Raw genomic sequence first — 18,302 nt, forward strand, 5'->3', positions numbered from 1 at the left:
GGAGCTTAATCTGCTAGCCAGGGAAGATATATGTGGAAACCATTGAAGTTTACTATCTAAGGTCACTCCCAAGAAGACTGTTTATTAGCAAGGTCTAACTTTTCTCCGTTTATTTCTATGCTTGGACTAGTCGATTTCACGTTATATAATTCAAATTTAACACATTTTGTCTTCTTGGCATTAAGCAATAAATTGTTAGCTTTAAATTTTTAAATTAAACCAATAAACTACCTTAGAGAGGGTATCATTAATATGGTCATAGTTAATGTCATGTCTGTTTTAAAAATCAAGAATGTGTCATCAGCAAACAACACTATTTCGTAATGGTCCTTGACTAAGAATGGCAGATCATTAATATAAATCAGAAATAAGAAAGGTCCAAGTATTGAGCCCTGCAGAACTCCCATTTTTATCGGAGAACCCAAAGATGTCAATCAATTTATGTCTACTTTCTGAATTCTACTGTTGAGATATGACGAGACAAGTTTCGACGCCTTGCCATTTACACCGTAATGTTCCAGCTTCGTAATAAGAGTAATATGATCAACGCAATCAAATGCCTTTGAGAGGTCATATAGAACACCAATAGCGTTCTGAGACCTTTCCCAAGCATGTGTTTTAGTGTTATAGTAACGCTACCCCGCATCGCTAGTCGATCTATCACTAGTAAAACCGTATTGTTCACTATGAAAAATACGTTTCCTATCGAAATATTACAGTAATTGAGTCAGCATAACCTTTTCTAATATTTTACTTAAAGCTGGTAAAATTGAAATGGGCCTATAGTTGCTAGGATCAACTTTCCTACCGCTTTTGAATAAGGGAATAACCTTGCTGCATTTGAATAAATCGGGAAAAACACCTTCGTCAACGCACCTGTTGAAAGGTACAGCTAAATGTGGGGAAATTAGATCAATAACTGAGTCTATAACTTTAGTTGATATGCCCCAGAGATCTTCAGTTTTTTTAACATGTATTGATTTAAAAGCTTTTATGATGTCTTGTGGATTAACATGACGGAAATTAAATTGGGCTACTTTGTCTTTAGAGTTTATAACTTTGCTGTCTAATTCTCAAACTATATCTCTATCGTGTTGTTTAACCCGTTTGACTCTTTATTTATTATGCTCCAAGTAATTTTAGATTTATTTATCTGTTGTCTAATTTTGTCGCTGTGAAACTTAACCTTAGCAGCTACACATACTTTTTTGAATATTTTTGAATAATTTCAAACATATTCTACATATTCGTGTGTCTTTACTTGCAAACATAAAGTTTGTTTTACTTAAATTAGTTTTATATATATTGGAATATAAGTCGTTGTAGACTTAACAAAGGCTACTTTATCATATTGATATTAAAATTTGTTATGCAAAGTGGTTGTTTGGGCGAATTATGCAAGTCAAATTTAATCAAATTTCATGCGACCATTTGTCTGTACTAAGTGCTAGGTTTAAATCGCTCAAAGACTTTGCTTATTGTGATGTATACATATTTTTCTGTACTTTACTTAATTATATAAAACTTTATCATTTATTTATTTTTTATATTTGGTTTTAGCTAATGATGCTAAAGCTACTACTATTACTAACTAAGCTAGCTAATGATGCTAAACTAATTAAAAATATAACATATAAGGAAGAGCTCGTGACATTTTTCAAGAAGAAATGAGCCTAATCCTCCAGACCTCTAGACCACTTTCTTAAAACAACATTTTAGTTAAGAGATGAAAAATTAAGTTTTCCGTGACCATTTCTAGAAGCACTAGAAATATTACGTCTGTTTACTTAATACATATTGAGTTTCAAATTATACACTGGATTGGAAGACCATTTAATTTTATATGGGATAATATTATTTGATCCTCAAAGATATAATTGATCTATTGACAATGTACATTTTTTTAAATAAACGATTTTTTTTATGTTTGATAAGGACTTATATACTGTTCCGTCTATAATAATAATAACGCTCACAATCAACATCTTCTATATTAGTTAGTCTATATTAGTTAATCTACGGATAAATTGTAAATAAACTGAATTCAAAGTTAACACTATCATTATGTTAATATTAATTTATTATCAAATATGAATTTAGTATGCTTGCTAAATGAATATTTCATAATCAAAAATAATATTTGATCCTCTTTTTTCATATAGGTCAAAGCTTGGTTGCGCTCTCCATTCAGTAGGTTGGGTTACTAAATGAAAAAGCAACACGGACCGAGCGAGCGAAAAGAGCGTGTCGCGGCAGCGGCCGGCGAGTGCCAGAAGCAAATTTGCTTACGTTTACGAACATGGTTTCAGGTTTATTAATGCTTATTTGTCTTACTTTTGAGGCTCGACATGAAACTATCAAAGTCAATTTATACAAATCAAACATTAGCTCAGAAGAGATCAAAATATACATTGATTTAATTTATTTTAGGTCTTAGAGAAACAGGATTAATCATTAAAAAAGATGACTGTTTAGATTTATTTGGCTGCTCCTTTTGCTATTTTAAATGATCTTTTTGTATCTTTTGTTTTTAGAACTAGAGCAATTGTTTAGTCCTTGGTATTTTTAAGTGTATAATAATAATAATAATAATAATTTTTGCTTACCTCTCATAGAACAATTGGCAATAGCTCCGCAATCGTAGTTTGTTGCAAACCTCATTTTGTTCATCGCGTTATCTCCAAATGTTACCAGCTGCAATGAAGAAGTCAGTCAAAAGTTTTATAGAAACAACAGAACATATTTATCTACATGTGACCGACTATTTTGGTAGTATAAAAAAATATAAAGAAAAAAAAAACATGTAAAAAAACTGTATTAAATCTACACCAGTAAATTTTTATAGCTCTTTAAATCTTTTCGCCTATCTTAGTTTAATGATAGGTCACGTCATGATAAAAATCAGGATCGTGAATATTACTAAGCCCATTTCATTTTTCACTTTAAGGAACATTTTCTGCTTCCCGATAGATATCGACAAGGGTTCAATACACATTTAAAATGCCCCCTAAGGATTTTACTGCAAGTTGACGTAGAAAGCAATATATTTTATGGTTAGTTCCTGCGCCATAAATAAACCTCTAAGATTTACGAGCAATTATCTTCTGTATCGGCGTAAAAATGACCAAATGAGTTATTATTACAATAATAGTCACTAGTATAAGATGATCTCCACCAGGTTCTATACGAACAAAAAATTAGAGTTACGTGATCGTTTATCAGTGCCATGAGTTTACTGTGACAGTTGTCGCTAGCGACTGCGTAAATTACTACACAATTTTGTATTGTAAATCATACAGCGCCCCTAACGGTTACGAGAAGTAGCATTTTGTATACAAATATTTTACGCTAGCGAGAACTGTCACAGTAAACTCATGCTAGAGGCACTGACCGATTCTTAGCCTTGAGACGTATGTCTCAAGGTGACGGGCGCAGTGGCAGTACTAGATCTAAATCTTTGTGATTTAAAGCACTGAGTGGCACTGCAATTGTCATGGACAGGCGTGTCGCTTACCACCAGGCGCACGACTTGTTCGTCCCATCACTTGGTATTCAAGTAGGATTATAAAAGAATATAATTGTATGTAAGGCTGAAAGGAGAAAACGGAAAAAATATGGATAGAAGTTCAAGAAGAAATCGATGTTACAGAACGAATTCTGAGAACGAGAATGACATCAACGGAATGGAATGGAATGGAAGTATCGGAACAAGGATAAATTGTTTGATCATGAGGTATGAAAAGTAGTAAATGAGAAAAAGAGGGTAAGGACAATTATTTGGCAGGTCTGAAAGACAAGTGAATGTTAAGAAGACACCAGTTATTTATTTGTCAAATGTCTTTTTTCGATCAGGTCGTCGGCAACTCAGCAGCTGGAGATGGTAGCAATTATACGTGAAACGTTTGAAGGAAAAATAATCCAAGTGTACAATTTGAAAGTAATGGTGATCGAAAGGGATGAAGTGCTTACAAAAATCAAAAACACGATTAGACGGAAAATATTTGTGTAGGTACTTGGATAGTATATTACAAGAGATGGTAAAAACATGAGGGTGATATGTAACAAATTGTAATATCTAAGAAAGTATGGTAGTGAATGTTTGGTATGGCGGAAAAATCGCGAAATTAGGGTGAATGACTGTTATGTGTTAACTCTTGATAATGTAGAATCAAGGATAGTGTAATAAGAGAACATTGTGAAACGTGATGTAGTCACTAGGACAGAAAGTGAGTACTTGAAAGTCTTAGCCATAAGAATGGATGTTATTAGAATGAAGACACTTTATACAGCTGATTTGGAGGGAAATATGTGAAAAAGTTAAGTTTGGAGGATGCTTTTCAAGGACTTTTCTTAAAGGATCCCTTTAAAAAAGTCCAAATGAAACCAAAAATAACTGGCTGTTAAAAGACCAATGCTAATGGAGGAAGCGAAATACATATGTCAGGAGCATAACGGATGGAAGTCTATGTAAATCTTTGTCAATCTCAGTAGAAAACAGAGTGTTACATACAAACAAAACAAACTGAATATGAACCAAAACAGGTTTGAAACGCACGATGGTAACCTGCTTTGACTATGTTGGATTAGAATTGTTCTTATAATTAGTTAATTGGGCAATTTACTAAATGATCCTGACAATATAAATGAGTTTTTTAATTAAATGTCGGGGATCGTCAGACAGCGGTCATGTGTAGTAAATGTATACTATTATGCATCTGATGAGGAAGGTTTTTCTGACGAAACAATAACCATTGTGTTGATAATAGAGAACGTAAGTAACGTAATATTTTATATTTGTTGGGAGCAAGGAATTTATTTGATGAGAAGAGAGCAGAAGTGTGGGATTGTGATTGAGTACAAGGAAGGGGGATTTATTGTTACGACGCTATTCAGTGATGTGATAGTAATTACAGAAAATAAACCGTGGCCTGAAATCTTCTAACATTACTGTCGATGTGTTATATTAGATTTATATATTCGACGTGGGCGATCTGGTGGTGACCTTTTTTCATTTTCCACGTATGTATGGGGCAAAGTTGTTGCGAAATGAGGTGAATAGCTTGTCGTGTGCTTTCCACAGTGTCTGACATGATCTGTCCTCTAATAAATTATTTGCTGCATATTAAGACCTGCTGCTGATGCTTAGTATCTTTGGGTATGTAGAAGACAGCATAATAGTGGAGAGCTATGTGTCAGACATCCGTGCTAGCAGCGAAAACATACGTCATAAACGAGAGGTGAAGGATTAAAAGGCGAAGACTAATATTGTCGATAGAGTTACAACAATGGGAGAGGATGTGGGTTATATTTTTCTGTATCCAATGGATTAATAAACATTTTTGACGTAACTTCACCTATGCTATTCTTCCATGAGGGGTGCGATTTGTGTTTTCCGAAAGCTCAATTTGGATCTACTCAAAGCAAGCTTGAATATGCATTTACCAGCAAAACTCATAACATCGTTGGTTACATAGTCGCTTAAAATCAGGTGAAATTGTGACTCAGCGTTCGTCATTTCACATTAAATTAAAAATTGTTGCTATCTATAGTACGATATCTAAATTTCTCTCAATAAATATATACCTCAATTTATACTAATTGCTGAGTCATTGTAAATTGGGATTACACTTCGGAGTAACTTGTGTAAGAAATCGTAAGTCTACACACAACTTCACCGGTCGATGCGGTGATTGGGATATGATTTTTCAACTTACAATGTTGGTTTATACTTTCCTAGCTGACTTCATAACAATATATTTTAAGGAAACTATCATTGAACTACGATAGACAACAACTAAAACTAAAAGCACAAACTGTTGAAATTCTTCATGGAAAATACACGTTTAGGTCACTGTACCTTGTTAACATTTTAAGTCAAAAGTAGATGGTGCGTAGAGCGTATTAAAAATTTATTCCCTTATACTAAACCTTACCCGAATCCACTGTTCAGTCTCCAACAAAGTATCACCAGGTTGCAATAGTAGCTTAACTTTTCTTCTTAATACATCATCTTCTGAAGCAAACGTGTGATCTGTTAGGGCACTCCTTACGTCTGTAGTTTGTAACCGAACGAATATGCCAAATGCTTTATCTCGTTCCAGCTGCAGAACATACATTTTAATTAGCATTCTAATATTATCAATTTTCTTTAGCAGTATTGTTAAGTAGGTGCTTAAAAACAATTACACAACATAAATAAAAGTCTACCTATAAATACGCAAAAGTTCAGTGTGATGAATTCAAAATATTGTTAAATTTGGATAAGTACCATGTCAGTTGATCAGTGTTGTACTATTGCTCATGTCATTAGTATGACTTGTTGAACGAGAATTGACCCCAAATAAATGCCCCATACGGGGTTGGGTAATAGAAATACACATGTACTTATCTAGATCAAAAGTAAAAAACATCTGCTAATCTATTAAACATTGTAGTTAAACCACCGAACAATATATCACAGAGAGTGTGCGATAGCATTATACGATTTAATTCCGCCTTTCCCTTTCCATCACCTGGGGAATAGACGTAGGCTGGGGTTCCACCCCTATGTGGTGGATATTCCAAAGATTCGCAACGCTTCCACACTTATATGGCGAACGGCTATGGAGTGGAATCCCCTGCCTGCAGACATGTTCGCTGAACGTTATAACTTGGACCTTTTCAAGGCGAGAGTGAATAAGCGTATTTGGGTATGCATACTCCATCGTCGACCCCATAGTCACTTTCCATCAGGTGAGATGGAGGTCTTATTTTTCGCACATATTTTTGAAAAAAATTCCAAAGTTTGTTATTTCCTTTTTTAAATTAACTTACAAAATATACGACAAATCATTCATCATCATAATGTTCGATCTTTGAACATAATAATTATAATAAAGTAGCGCAGTAATTTCACAAAAACAAATTAATATCATGGTAGTAAAACATCACAATATTCATGACAATTAATATTACAATAAATTCTTAATTTCTAGACTAGCAGTCTTCTTTCATGTGTCTAGTATGCGTTTCTCACGTCTGCTAGAGATTACCCTTGATGTCGAACGTGCGTCATTAACATTAGAATGCGAGACGAGTACGCGTAATAGATTCAACGAGTTGCCAACGCTGAAAATAGGGCAATGAAGTCTACCATTCCTCTTTGCGTACGACACAGTAAACATTATAGAAACATTCAGCCGTTGGATCCACTATTACGTCTTTATCATTAAAATGGTTTCTAACAAAATCGAAAGACATAGTAATAATAATAAAATCGTTTATTTATTTCAACACTTCAATATATAAATAAACTACTTTACACAGAATTTAGTAACAGATAATATTTGTGGGAAATAAAAAGGATTGTAGCTCAGGACAATGGCGGACTATTTCTCAGCACTGCTGATCTTCTGTTACAGCCTGCCTTGTTCAAAAAAAGAGGAACTAACACACATATATTTATTCCAATTCAAAAATTTCCAGCAGATTATTAAATACTTAGCACATCATAAATCAGTATATCATCATTACACACAGCACTATGTACTCACACACAGCTACACTACAATGCCACCTGCAAGGTTTGCCTAAACAATATCCAGGTATAACATTCTTATGGACAGTGCGCAATGAGAAAGTGTGAAAAATACATAGGTTAAAAATAAATTGAAGAAAACAAAGCTACTTCCTTCAAGATTTAAAATTTCAAATTAACTTTGGTATAAAAGTTAGTAGGTTCCCAGTTTTTACATTTCATTACAGACTTTGATTACATTTTTTTTCTTAGCATTGCCTTACTTCACCTTAGAATCATCGTTTTTTAAGATAACGTCGACAGATAATTGTAATTATATTTTTAATAATTATGAAATCATTATACACCTAGCGTGCGTGTTCAAAAAGTCGGTCCAAGAAACAAAAACTTCTAGATAATTACGTAGAAGTACCTATGTACATTAATAAACACTACTGTGTCACAAGAGGTGAATATAATTAGTAAAAGTGCATTGATGATACAGTGAGTCAGGTATTACTTTATAAAAATGAGCAAAAAGAAAACCCATTTGCACCAATTAAACTTTCCAGTCCAATCTATAAATATATCTACGAATATATGGCCCATAAAATCGAGCATGTGGCAAACGTTCATTCCCTTTCATCCTGAGACTTCGACAGCGATATTAGTAAACATTTTTTTAGCTCCCCATGTTTACATGGTCTCACTTGTTTATCTGCGACAAAGAGAATTGTTTGTGTGCCCTTGACAAAGTGATGTTACGTAGTAAATATTGGTATATCTTAGATATGTAAATGTGAAATCGATAATGTTTGATGGGTATTCTTAAGTATGTCAATAAAATCCGGCATTGAAATTTAATTTAATAATACTTTTGGACATTCACGATATAATTTTTTTTGTCGAATTACTCCACTAGATTGGTTTGAACACAAAGAAATTTCTTCGATCTGACAGGACTCGAACCTGCATCTGTCTTATACCAAAGCGACTGCTCTGTAACAACTGAGCTGCACACCATACGAATTTTTCTATGCCTTTGTTACAAATCTTTTTGTCTCTGATGTTAACGGTGTAACGGCCCTGATATGGCACAGACGCATTTTACATTTAAAAATAACATATCGAAGGATTTTTTCTTTGTGTTCGATCTTTGTATTAATAATTACATTTAATTAGTGAAAAAACACGCTAGTTCATTTACCTGAAAATTAATACATCATACCGTACAAAAGATCCAAGAAATTCACCACAAAAATCAACCAAAAATCTTAAATCTACTGTAGTATTTTCAAATTATTTTGTACTCACTTTAGTTGCCAATCCTTTATAAACACCAGTAAGCTCTTCCCACATCGCAGTAGCTCGTTGTTCGCAATGATCCTCATAGTCTAGCTCCACCAAGTCTACCAGCGAGACAAACCATCGTCTGTCATCGCCACTACTGGCACTACCACTACCACTGGAGAACAGTATATGGCAGTATACGGCGAGCAGAGTTAATGTTATCCTCATTGTTGATCTGTGAAAGAAAGAAAAATATGATAAGTCTTCAAGGTGAAGTGAGACTCAATGTCGACATTTTGACGTATTTCGAGAAACGGCTTTTCGACGTTACAAATTCAACTTGTCTTTTCAATTGATAATGAAAAACGCCCGAAACACGATTGACTATACACTACGCTCGATAAAAAAAACACAAAATTTGGCAAAATTTTCATTTACTTTCATATTCGGAATAATCTCGGTATAGAGATCTAAAAAAAACGACCTCACAAGTTCGTAGAATTACATCTATGTGCCAAGTTTTATTGAAATCGGTTACCCGAAAGTGCGCGAAACCAGATTCATCCCTTAGTTCGCCACCCTTTAAATGGAACAAATGTTGAGGTACCCTCTTTCCAACAAAAAGGAATCATCAAAATCGATTCACAAATGCCGCCTATGTACGTACGTAAATATCGCGTAACATACACACAAAACAATCAGTTTCATTCGATTGTTATTAAAAATACTTGAATGAAATTTTCTCTTCCTTGTTCCGTAATAAGTACGCCAGGGGACTATGAGCTTATTTTACAGTAAGAGCATATATTTTATTTCTAAAAGGCAAATGTTTAAATATCGTAAAATGAATTCCTTCGCGTCTACCTCACCCGCTTCAAAACTTACTCGACCACAATGCCATTTCGCCTTAAAACTTATTCGAAAGAAAATTACAAAGATTTCGACAATTTATCTATAGGTCCAAAATTTGAAATTTTAGGTTTAATCCTTAAAAGTAATGGATTCTATAGAAATCGGGTACAATTCCCGGTCGTTCGAATGAGATATAAGCTCAAAAAGTACTTTCAACTGAGAAAATCTTTAGCACCGGAAACCTTTCTTTAATTTTCTTGAGATCTAGATTTCAAATTGTTGTACTCTTTCACAAAACTATTTCGCATTTTCACAAGATTTAATTTTAATATCGTTATTCCGAAGCAACCGAAAGATGGCTCTTTCAGAAAATACATTAATTTTCTTTTATTGCCGTGGTTATTTAAAAAAAACTAAATAGTGAAAAGAAAAGCTACATTTCGCATTTCGTAACGGATGGAAATTTTCACTTCTTAGTAGACTTTATTTATGAATAAAGGTGACTTTATTGGTGAAGAAAAGTGGCTTTTATTTACTAAGGAAAATTTAATTATGTAAAATAATTTACTAAACTTCTTAGAACGTCACGAATTGAGTTGGAGCTGTCAAGTTTTCCATTTCATTTGCATTGAACGATAATTCGTTCCAATGAGAAAATTGAATTAATAGAATCAAATGCGGACAAAACCTTACGAAAATAAATATCGATCACAAAGTTACTCCTTGTCATAATATTTAAATTTGATCTTATTTTATTGTATAGCAAAACTTCCAATTAACCTTTATAATATATGTATATGTAACCGTATAAATCTTAACAGCATTTTATATCGAGCTCGTAAGTTTTCACGATTGTTACACATAGGAAATGAAACCATTCACACAGTCAACCGTGGTCACGGGACCTGTAAAGGGCCCCAAAACGTCAGTTTGTTTGAAAAAACAAATAGACGCGATTTTAATCCGGAAAAATAGAACTTTACATGTTAATGTAATTCACTTGAAGTCAAGCTAAGTAGGGCAGCAAACACAGCGCAATAACTGTTGGCCACAATCATTTTAAGTTTTCCGTTATAAAATATATCAATAACAAAATCAAATAAATAAAAAACAACAAAGTAGATAAAATTCTAGAAAATGACACTTATTCGTTGACCTACCAATAAATGGACGTCGGGTGCGCGCTAAAAAGTGTCCGCACCTGTAGGGCGTTAAAATCGCATACAGAGCGTCAATCGCGCAACAGTCTTCGTTTCTTCGACTGACAGCGCGGTTGTCAATTATGCAGTACCTACCAATAATAATAACTTTTAAAAGTTACTGTAGTAGTGTAGAAACAGGATTTTGTATCATATTTTCACTAAACAAATTGTGTTATCATAGTTCTCATTTAAAAGAGTTATTTTGTACCGTTTTATAATATTCAATTTATATATATAATATGAATCATAAATATAAATTACTAAAGCACAAAATAATCAAATAGCTAACTGTCCTTTTTCTACACATTGCATGCGTAAAAGATGGAAAGAGACCCATTACGTCAGTTTCAAGAAGCTTATATAAACTTCTTGGTCGTTTTCAATTGTTCGAACCACAAGCGATTGAAATGTTTAGGACAAAGAAAGTATACAGTTGCTTTGATTTTAATCTTATTAAAAAAAAAATTTTTTATTTATTCAACGTTAGCAATAACTAACAAAATATTGTTGTACTCGTTTTACGGCTTGGGATTCCCTATCATAAGTCAGAAAATACATTTGCCCGAAATAACGTTAGCTCGAATTTTCATAATGTCAAATATATTTTTTTAGGAAGATTACAAAACAAAAGCTAATTTTGTCTTTGTGAAAAGCATCAAAATTACTCGAAAGAGTAACGGTTTTATTATAAAGCGGTTTTCAGAATTACGGATATTTGAGTTTACGTTTAGTTGGAATATCGGTACATTTCTTATAGTACACGCTTATTTTCACATTTGTAGTAATATTTGTATGTATGTATGTGTGTATCTGCGTAACTCTTTATTATTATCTTTAAGTGAATTTGTACAAAATTAGACATAATAATATACATAAAATTTAATTAATATTTACAAGAAAGGCTACTCCATTACTCTTGTGTTCAAGTAATTTTTAGTCGAAGCTAAATATGGTGCATTTTGTTAAGTTTCCAGTAGAAGCTGAATATGGTGTTTTTGGGCCCTTAAATTGTTGCAAGCAAAATTATTCAGTACTGTAATGACGTTACAATTTAAATTAAATGTTTTAGTTTTTTATATTTCGTTACATGTCACTACGTTTGTATAGGTTAACTTCGGACATTTTTTTCGACCCGATGTCCATTTGTTGGTATGTCAATGCACTTATTGAGATAAACTAATAACGTTAGAATTGCTGAACCAAGAGGGTCAGTTGTAACAGCAATGTGAGTCAATTGTAACATACAAAAACCGTCACCAATAAAAAATAAATAAACAGTCGTTACTACCTCGATTCAAGTTTTTCCTATAAGAATCGATTATATTGCGCGGATCGAGTGGTAGGGACAGTCTTTATTTCAGACTTTTTTATAAACGAAATTAAACTTACTCTTCAAAACTGGAACGCATTAATGCTCACATTACTGCATAGCGCAGAAATTAACTACGCAGTAAACTTTCCTGGACGATGCAAGTGATGTAACTATTAAACTTATGTAATTAACATTAGGTAATAAAATTAGGCATTTTTTCCTTCTCTGTACGGATAGCCTAAGTAGCAGTGCTTCCATAGTATAATACGTGTTTCAGTTTGAAAGTTAAGAAAAGCTGGTACAATACAGAATACTTTTTAACATGCAATAGCTAGAAACACATTGGTGATATTACACTAACATTGGTGCATGTACCTGTTTGCTGAATTGTATACTACAGAAAATAACATCTGGTATCATTAAATTAATCATCTGAATTAAACCGCACTGAAAGAAGACACAAAGACAAATAAGACACAAGGAAAGAATAGGCGTGCGTGCGCGTGGTTGTGATTATGCATGCGCATTTAAACGCAGGTCTGTAATGTCGGCATTAACACAAATGAGAAGCTGTATTGTGCCTGCCTATTGTCACTGCAGCACTGGTGTGTTTACTCGATTTGTTCATACTGCGAATGAGTCTACATTTGGGATAATGATCTCTCTTAATAATTAAGCCATCTGATTTTGAATCATAGAAATATGGCCAAAATAACGCCCTAATTTAGAATTTTACAATATAACGATGTTTACATTAGCACCCAAATTATTTATAAATTACCGGATGCTGTAAAAGAATTCAATTGTAGACAATTTAAAATGAAATTGCATAAAATCTATTAGTCACTCAATGCTACTACGATGTTGATGATGATTTTTGTTATTTATGCCATTATATAAATTTAACTTTCAATGTCCAAATCATCATCAGCCTATCGCAGTCCACTGCTGGACATAGGCCTCCCCAAAGTGGAGGAGGCCGCCCTACACTGCGTTTGCTGGGTCCTGGGTCACGGTCTCCACTCTAGAACACGTTTTCCCCATCGGTTATCGGTTCTTTGACAGATATGGCCAGCCCATTGCCACTTCAGCTTGCTTATCGCACGAGCTATGTCGGTGACCTTGGTTCTCTGTCGGATAACCTCATTACGAATTTTATCGTTCAGAGAAATAACTCACTGAGCGACTTTATATTGGTGGACTAGTCGTATCGTGAATGTCCACGTCTCGGCTCCGTAAATCATAACACGTAGGACGCACTGATTGAAAACGTTTGTTTTCAGATTTTGTGGTATATATCAATGTCGAAAGTGAAATAAGAAATGTGAATAATATTCGCATGCCAGGTTTTGGTGAAACGTACAATCTTATATAATATATTATATACAGGACAAGCAAGTCGTGGGTTTGGTGATAAATGACACACCTGTCCATAGCAGTTCCATTGTAACTCAGAGCTTTCGATGGTAAAGATCTGAGGGGCACTGCCACTGCGCCCGTCACCCTGACACTTACGCTGATAAGTACCACATTCGTGTAATTTCAATAACACCCTTACCCTTCAAAACCGGAACGCAGTAATACTCCCATTACTGCTTGGCGGCAGAAACAGCTAAGGTGGCAGTACTTCTCTGGACGAACTCTTTTACAAGGACCTCTCTAAACCCCTACATTGTTAATTACATTTATGAGCAAATCTTGTATTCTAGGTTTAAATTTAAAAAATGTAAACGGAAAGGGAAAGGTTTATTACTAATTAGATGTTGTTTGTTGTAAAAAATACGATGTAGACACATGAAATTATTGTCATGATATAAATTTATTTAACATTTCCGGAAAATTCCTTTTAAAGACTATTCCAAGCCCGCATTTTGCATTGTAACGTTGTCAGAAATAACGTTTTATCTCATTGGTTATGTTATCCCTTACGAAAATGTCTTTTGTACCCATCATCACAAATACAATGTTTATTAGGGGCCTTACGATCTTCCAACTTGACAGTTTCTGAGCCTTACAAAAACTGGTATTTAGTTGCTTTTTGCCCGATTCACTTTTATCCGATCACGTACAATGTTCAATTACTTTCCGCCCACTCCATAACCCAACTCTTTTGTTCAAGCCTACTTACAAGGGTTGAATGATATGGACCCTACGATTACTAAGCGATTTTCTTTGCGTGTTTATTTTTGTAGAGTTTTTTTTAAACGCTGTGTCAACCGGTGATCGTAATATGTATAATGTATAATAAATTCATAATTGACGCTATACGCCACTAATTACATTACACAACCCATCTGGTCGACATTACATCGATCACAAGCTAACACGTTGGACAAAAAAGTATAACATTTCCTCATTTGTCATATGGGTGTGAATACATTTCATTTTCACACATTTTTAGTAAAACATTATTTTCAATTCTTCGGTATTAAATCAAAACGCTATAATACAAAAAACGGCATTTTGAAAAAAGCTGCGTAAAGGATTTTTCGGTTTTATGTAATTTTTGTAGTTAATATCATAAAAAGATACATGTAAGTTACATTGTACATTTTACATTGCCACGCAATGTAAGGAAAGCAAATTTTTTAGTAGCTAGTCGTCGAGTTACTTTCAACAACAATTGCAATTTTTTGCCATTTTAATTTGAAGACTGAATTGCTAATTCAGTCGTTAACTTAAAAATTTTAATGTGCATAGTGATTTTAATGACAATTTTAATAAGTCAATATCGATCGTACGTAATATGAATGCCATTAGTGCCATTTCACTGTTGCTGTATTGAGACTCATCTGCCACTGCAACAAAATTTTAGCAAAATGACAAAGATTATTATAAAAAAAACCAAATACGAAGATCTGACAACAAGCACACAGAAAAATTCGTGAAGGCCGCTGGTTGGCATAGCGTCTGGCACGGTTTTTGGAAACGTCGGTTCGCATCCGGCCGGATCGAAGGAATCTTTGTATTAATAATTATAACAAACTAATGGAATATTCCGAAGAACAGTCGCGTAGTCTCAGGAATGGACGCTGCCAGCGTATCGCTAGTTTGCATATTAAATACTTGATATAACATTCATTATGGTATGCACAATTTCGTTACAAAAATTCGCTTCCATTAAGCTGCGGTACGGAATGGAATATAAATTGAGCCAAATGTAGTGAATTCTTCGATCTAAATCTTACAAATTATATAACAGTATGTTAGACTAGCTGCAAAGGGTAGTGAGATTGTATTTTTAATTTAGATTTTTTCAATGTTTTTGTCTTAGAAATGAATTTAAACAAAGGAAAATGGACAATAGACGGAGATCAAAAGTAAAAGAGATGTTAGAGAGACTTGCGCGTAAATAAAAAGGTTTGAAAAATGTTTCTTACTAAGATTCCTGGACTGTAACAAAAGTACGCATTTTATGTTCAAATCACGATTATTACAATAACAGTCTCTTTAATTTAACCTCTATCGTCAATGTGTATCACAACAAACATTTTTTCATTTGCAGTTAGTTGGTTTCAGGCATTATGTTACAATCCTCATAAATTACACTATATTTTGTGCAAAAAAATTACAACAGATGTGTACGTACATAATAATATATGCTTTCAAGTTTTATAAAACAAAATTTAGTAGGATTTCAAATCTCCGAACATCAAATTTTATAATATCAAATTTCTAAGTTGCTTCCATAATTTCATAGATATTGTTCCTGATACAAATAAGAATAACATGCCTCCGATGATAACTCTGCGAAATACTACAAACAGTACTCGAATAAGAATGAAATATATTCAGATTTTTCATTCTATGATACCGAGGGATCATGACTCTGCACAGGACTTAATGCATATAGAATGGCATTGATAGACACCATCTGGTTGTTGATTCTTTTGTGCGAAGTTCATGAAAAGCGTGGATCCTGTTTGAAAAATATATTGGCCTTTCGTGCATTGATTTGTTTTCCAACTATTCAAGAAAAATTGTAGCAAGTAAACTTTGGGTTAGAATACGTAATATAGTATGAATAATGTAATTGAAATCCAGAATATACATTGTAGTCAACAACAATTTAAAATTTCAGATGCATATTTTTTGGCAAAAGTAAAACCAAACATTAACTTGAGAAATAGTTTTTAGTAGCAGAAGAGCTCCTTGTGAAAGCCTTCGTCCAAGGAAGTACTAATATGTAAACAGAAGGAGTGTTAAAGTGAGTGTTATTGCGTTTCGGTTTTGAAGGATAAGGGTGCTGGTGAAATTACAGGCACATGGGACTTATCAACTTATGTCTCAGAGTGAAAAACGCAGTGGCAGTGCCTCTCAATCTTTGCGAATTAAAGCTCAGAGTGACACTACAACTATTGTGGACAGGCGTGTAGCCAACCACCAGGCACACGACTTGTTTGTCCCGTCACTTGACATTATAAAAAAAAAAGTTTACGAAGAACGTTTTCACAAATTACGTTCGGAAAAATGAATTTGATGAATATAAACAACAAAGTAAATATTTTTGCAGCACAATTTTTGCTTTCGTACAAAAACAATACTAATAGCATCTGTGTAATTGTAAACGTAAATAGGTAACATTTCGGAAGAAAATTATATTTGATCCAATTGAAAGACTGAAGAACTGTCAGTAACAAGGAACGCTCATGACAAGTCAAGTATTTAACTGCTGTTACGATGAACTTCCTAACCTTTAATTTGCGCCACTATACTAAGTACTTAATCTAGGTACTTAGTAGATTCAGATGATATAAAATGTTTTGCTGTAATTAGTTCAAATAAAATTTAACGATCCGTTTTATGTGACCTTTCAAGTCTCAAATTCTTTCAAGTTTCAAGTAGTGATCGTACGAAAAGGTTTTTTTGTCTTAAAATAGGCTCGGAAGCTTCCAAGGTTTCGTTAAAATTGTAATAATTACGTTTACAAATACCGCAGCCCAAAATCGATTTGTATTTCTCAATAAAGTTACATTGCTCAAAACAAATAAATGACGACTCTATGAACTCTTTGCCTCTGTTTCAACGCTTATACTAATTATTCTACTATATTCTACTATTCTATACACGGTTACCGAGACAAAGTACCCGAGATAGAGTAATCTTCGGGATCATCCATATCTGGCGGTAGTTTCACGCAGGATCGCTTTCTAAATTATTTCGGCCTCGACCCACCTGTCCTGAGCCCTACGGAAGATTTATCGAGTTTCCCATCGGTGTATTGTCCGATAGAGGTGTGAAAGGTTAGTTTTCAACTTTGCATTTATTTTGGGTGCTAGCAAGTTCTTCGGAAAGTCCGAATCATAACTAAAAAAAGCTGCCTCATTGTTAAGCCGTATTCGTGGTAGCACAAATGACATTATTCGTGTTGTGTCTGGTAGGGACGTCTGCCCGATCATGGTTCACTGCACTCAAGTTTAGTTTAATATGTGATTTGTGTAGCTATTGGAAAATCTGATAGAACTCTTTATGTTTAAATACCTTTTTATTATTTTATGAACTTCGTTGACTGAAAATAAATGATATTATGTGCAACAAAGGTGATAATAAATAGAAGCTAAGGACTTAAGGACACTTAATTTCATACGCTGTACCTGTACTGTGATGAAATTGTTTTGCTCATTAAAATTTAACAAAATCACAATCTTGTTTAATTTTAGGTGCAATCACCTCGTGATTTTGTAATTATTAATCTGTATATAAATACCAGTAGGGCTACTACGACAGGGCGCGACTTGCGCGAGAGGGACATATAGTGCGAAATCTCAATGGGAGAATAGTAGTATCTCACGCTTTATATCGCTCTCGCGCAAGTCGCGCCCTGTCGTGCTAACAACTGCTCTCAAAGTAGAGAAATCCCTATACTTTGAGCACCAAAGCATCGGAATTCACTCCGAAACACTGTCAAAAACATCCAAACTAGAACCAATTTAGAAAAGTTACTTTCAAATTGGGCCTACCGGGAATTAAATCTCCTCATCCAGCATCTATAGTGCAAACCGTTGGGCTATCAATGTCGTCAATAGCAATTTTAATCAGATCAATTAGGTAATAGTAAGTTGAACTAAATTTATCAACAGTGCCTAACTCATGATTAGAATAGACATTATACTAACAATTTTAAAATAGTGTTCGATACTCATTACAAACT

The 18,302-nt window shown here is 33.9% G+C and overlaps 1 protein-coding gene across 2 annotated transcripts in view; it reads right to left on the reverse strand.

Moving 5' to 3' along the window:
- Positions 1-18,302, reverse strand: part of LOC113229256 (angiotensin-converting enzyme-like protein Ace3) — a 267,907-nt gene that overhangs the window by 11,437 nt on the left and 238,168 nt on the right. For both annotated transcript variants that reach the window (XM_026462790.1, XM_026462789.1), the window contains exons 4-6: positions 8,810-9,020; positions 5,934-6,101; positions 2,607-2,694 (exon numbers count right to left, since the gene is read on the reverse strand). In XM_026462790.1, the coding sequence (XP_026318575.1) occupies positions 2,607-2,694; positions 5,934-6,101; positions 8,810-9,013 (460 nt within the window). In that variant the 5' untranslated portion in view covers positions 9,014-9,020. The remainder of the gene's footprint in view (positions 1-2,606; positions 2,695-5,933; positions 6,102-8,809; positions 9,021-18,302) is intronic.

Source organism: Hyposmocoma kahamanoa, unplaced genomic scaffold (assembly GCF_003589595.1).
Source record: "Hyposmocoma kahamanoa isolate Upper Pololo Valley unplaced genomic scaffold, ASM358959v1 296, whole genome shotgun sequence".
Classification (NCBI taxonomy): domain Eukaryota; kingdom Metazoa; phylum Arthropoda; class Insecta; order Lepidoptera; family Cosmopterigidae; genus Hyposmocoma; species Hyposmocoma kahamanoa.